At 44.4% G+C, this 3,857-nt stretch overlaps 1 protein-coding gene across 1 annotated transcript; it reads left to right on the top strand.

Moving 5' to 3' along the window:
* The first annotated feature begins 919 nt into the window (after positions 1-919).
* LOC122016027 (protein DETOXIFICATION 49-like) lies at positions 920-2,750 on the top strand. The gene has a single exon (XM_042573161.1). The coding sequence runs from the start codon at positions 1,074-1,076 to the stop codon at positions 2,670-2,672; it is 1,599 nt and encodes a 532-aa protein (XP_042429095.1). The 5' UTR covers positions 920-1,073; the 3' UTR covers positions 2,673-2,750.
* Positions 2,751-3,857: the final 1,107 nt, after the last annotated feature.

The following is a 3,857-nucleotide window of genomic DNA, read 5'->3' as shown; positions in this document are numbered from 1 at the left end:
TCCAAAACTTAATTCTAATTCTCATTCCATCAAAACCTAAGAGAGAGGGTGAGTTTCATACATACTCAAGTTTTTGGATTTTATTTTAAAATCTTGATTTCATTTCCATCAACTAAATACAAAATTTAAGAATAAATTCATTCCCTCATTTCCAAACCTCTAAATCAAACATCATCTTAGAGCATCTCTAATGCAAGGTTTTTAAAGAGGTTTATAAAATGAAAAAGCTAAATAAAAAAGTTCTAATCATTGTGGATGTAAGGTTTGAAGTTTGTTGTTAAGGACATCCGTAGTCGTAAACCTATTAAAGAGGTTTATGCTCTGCACATCATTGTCATATCAAAAGTTAAAACTCTTACTTCTTTTAAAAAACTCTCTTAATAATTTTTTCTTTCTCCACTTTTACTTTTTAAAATTCTCTCTCTCCTCCATATTTTTTTTTATAAATCCATTAAATTTTTATAAAAAAACTATAAACCTCACCTATGTAGTGGGGGAGGGGTTTATATTGAGATTACATGCTATAAATCTCCCACTGCATATGTCCTAAAGAGCAGTAGTGAAATTTCAAAACTATTTTTTTATGTTGAAATTGATGTAATATGCATGTAATCATGCAATTATATATTATAAAATGGAGCACAAATAAATCATTTAAAGTTCTAACTATTGAAAATATTTCAATAGATTTTTAGAATATTAATACGACATGATGTGATATATTAAGATCATAGAAAAAAAATTATTATGAAACTTTAAATATTGGAAATGCCCTTAATTCTTGCGGTTCTTTTAGTCGTTGACTTTATGTCATGTCAACTTTAAGCATCAGTCATATTTGGAGATGGATGATTTATTGATTAATGTAGAGAAGAAGTCTTCGATGGCCATGTATAAAATCCCAGATAGCCATGCTCAATTCTCCTCATTCAATTCTAGTGCTGTTGGTTGTTGTTTGATGCCTGGGAAACAGAAACAGACAATTCACAGACCCTCAGTTTTTTATTTGAAACCTCACAAAACCCTGTTTTCCTCCTCTTTCTTCCTTCCTTGTCTTTGGAAATTGGAACAAGATGTGCAAGGCTTCCCCGTGCAAATGCGACCACCACGATGATCCCACAGGCCTCCTAACTCATCCTTTTGTGGTCGTCGAGGTGCCGTCGCCGGGGGCGCATCCGGTCCTCCCGGCAAAGCCGCTTGCCTCGGAGAAAGGCTTAGCCTTCGTTGAGGTGAAGGCCATACTTGGCCTCTCGCTGCCGATGGTTTTGACCGGCCTCCTCCTGTATTGCCGTTCCATAGTCTCCATGCTCTTCCTCGGCCGGCTCGGTGACCTGGCGCTCGCCGGCGGCTCGCTGGCCATCGGCTTCGCCAACATCACAGGGTACTCTGTTCTTTCCGGACTCGCCATGGGCATGGAACCCATCTGTGGCCAGGCTTTCGGCGCCCGCCGCTACCACCTCCTCGGGCTCTCCCTCCACCGCACCGTCCTGCTTCTCCTTTCCTCCTCCCTCCCCATCGCGCTTCTCTGGTACTACATCCGCCCTCTCCTCCTCCTCCTCGGGCAGGACGCGGACCTCGCCGCGGTGGCCGCCTCCTACCTCCACGCCTCTCTCCCGGACCTGGTCCTCCAGTCATTCCTTCACCCTCTCCGCATCTACCTTCGCGCCCAATCCATCACTCTCCCGCTCACCGCGTGCGCGGGGCTTGCCGTCGCGCTCCACCTCCCGATTAACTACTTCTTGGTCTCCGTCCTCCGCCTCGGCATCGGCGGGGTCGCTTGGGCCTCCGTTTGGTTCAACTTCAACGTCGTCCTGTTCCTCATACTCTATATCTACTTCTCTGGCGTCCACCGCGACACCGGCGGACTAAGCTTGGGAAAAGAATGCTTGAGGGACTGGCGGTCGCTCCTCGACTTGGCCCTCCCCAGCTGCATCTCCGTGTGCTTGGAGTGGTGGTGGTACGAGATCATGGTCATCCTCAGCGGTCTTCTTCTAAACCCGCAGGCCACCGTAGCGTCGATGGGAATTCTGATACAAACCACCTCGCTCATCTACATTTTCCCCTCCTCGCTCAGCTTCGGCGTGTCGACGCGCGTCGGCAATGAACTGGGCGCGAACCGACCAGACCGCGCCCGCCGCGCCGCGGCGGTGGGGATCTGGTGCAGCGCCGCGCTCGGCCTCACCGCGTTCAGTTTCGCCACCGCAGTACGGAACGTATGGGCCAGGATGTTTACCGGCGACGCGGCCATCCTGGAGCTCACCGCGGCGGTGCTGCCGATCCTCGGCCTCTGCGAGTTCGGGAACTGCCCGCAGACGACCGGGTGCGGGGTGCTGAGGGGCAGCGCGAGGCCCAAGCTTGGGGCCAACATAAACCTAAGCTCCTTCTACGCCGTCGGCATGCCTGTGGCCGTCGGCCTCGCGCTTTGGACGCCACTCGATTTCAGGGGACTCTGGCTTGGGCTGCTCGCGGCGCAGGCCACCTGCGTCGCGCTGATGCTCGTCGTCGTCAATAGGACAGACTGGACTGCGCAGGCCGAGCGATCCCAGCATCTCACCGGAGCTTCCGCCGCCAAAGACGACGAGGCCGAGAACAAGACGGCGGCAAAAGCCGTCGACGACACGGAAGTGGATGAGACCAACTGCTTGTTGGTCACTGTAAAGATTAAGCAATGAATTATGATATTTTACTTTTATATATATAGATATAAATAATTTTGTTTTATTTTAAAAAAATGTTTGTAACAAAGAAAAATGGAGACTTTTTTTATTGCAATTTAATTCCCCCTTTGTTATATGTTATTCCTTCACAGACACACACACAAACAAAACAAAGCATCCGTACATTTTCAATTCGATGGCCTAAAAGGTCTTCAATGCAAGAGTAAGAATAAATTTAAAATCCTAAAATTTGAATGAATTAGCTTTTGTTGTTTGCTTATGTGCTTGGTTGGTTTGAGACTCCTTGGAGGTGTTATTAATTAGGTTAGCCTCAAGTTCGCTACTATATTGACTTGACATTATTAATTAGGTTTAAGTTGGCCACTTGTTTGATCTCAAGGAAAGGGGCCAAGTTATCTTTAATGTGCTAAATTAATGTTATTCTTGCCATTAATTAAGTTGACAACTATTGAGAGAAGTAACTCATCGCGACAAAAACAAAAACACATTAAAGAAGTGAGCAAAAAAGCCATCACGACAAATTGTTGCATAAAGTGCCGTGGCAAAAATATTTATCACGACAAATTATATTGTTGCATAATATATATATCAAATGCATAAAATTAAACGATAGTCACAATCTATAAGCATCCATAATATGTAAGAGGAAAATTCCTAAAACTTGAGATTGGAGGTTGAAAATGTCAATGTTAAAGAGAGAGTTGATGCTTAATGGAGAGGGATAATAACAAAATATTTTGATTGATTCCAATGCACTTGGCGTCGGTGACAACCACCTCTACTGAATAGATAAATATCTAACAACATGACCAGCATAAGTATAATATATTTGTTATTGCATTAGTGTTTCTTGGGAGCTGGAAGAGCTGGAGTTGAAGCCTCTTGACAAACGAGGCGAAGAGGCAAAGATCTAGAAGTGAAGGTTCTTGCCAGAGGAAACACGATTTCAAATGACTTGTAATCTTTGATTTTGACTAGCTAGAACATGGATTCGATCAAGAAATAGGTATTTTAGGATCATCTGTAGATGATGATTCAATTGACTCTGGGAGTTAATATTAGATTTGTTCACCTTTTAGCTAGTTGAATCGATTGAATATGAATTCAATTGATTGAACTCAGTTGAATTGAAACACTTTTCCCGCAAAAAGGAAAATTCTCTTTCTAATTGGGTTGGCT

This window comes from Zingiber officinale, chromosome 8B (genome assembly GCF_018446385.1).
Source record: "Zingiber officinale cultivar Zhangliang chromosome 8B, Zo_v1.1, whole genome shotgun sequence".
NCBI lineage: Eukaryota > Viridiplantae > Streptophyta > Magnoliopsida > Zingiberales > Zingiberaceae > Zingiber > Zingiber officinale.
This window is presented reverse-complemented; position numbering and strand designations above follow the sequence as displayed.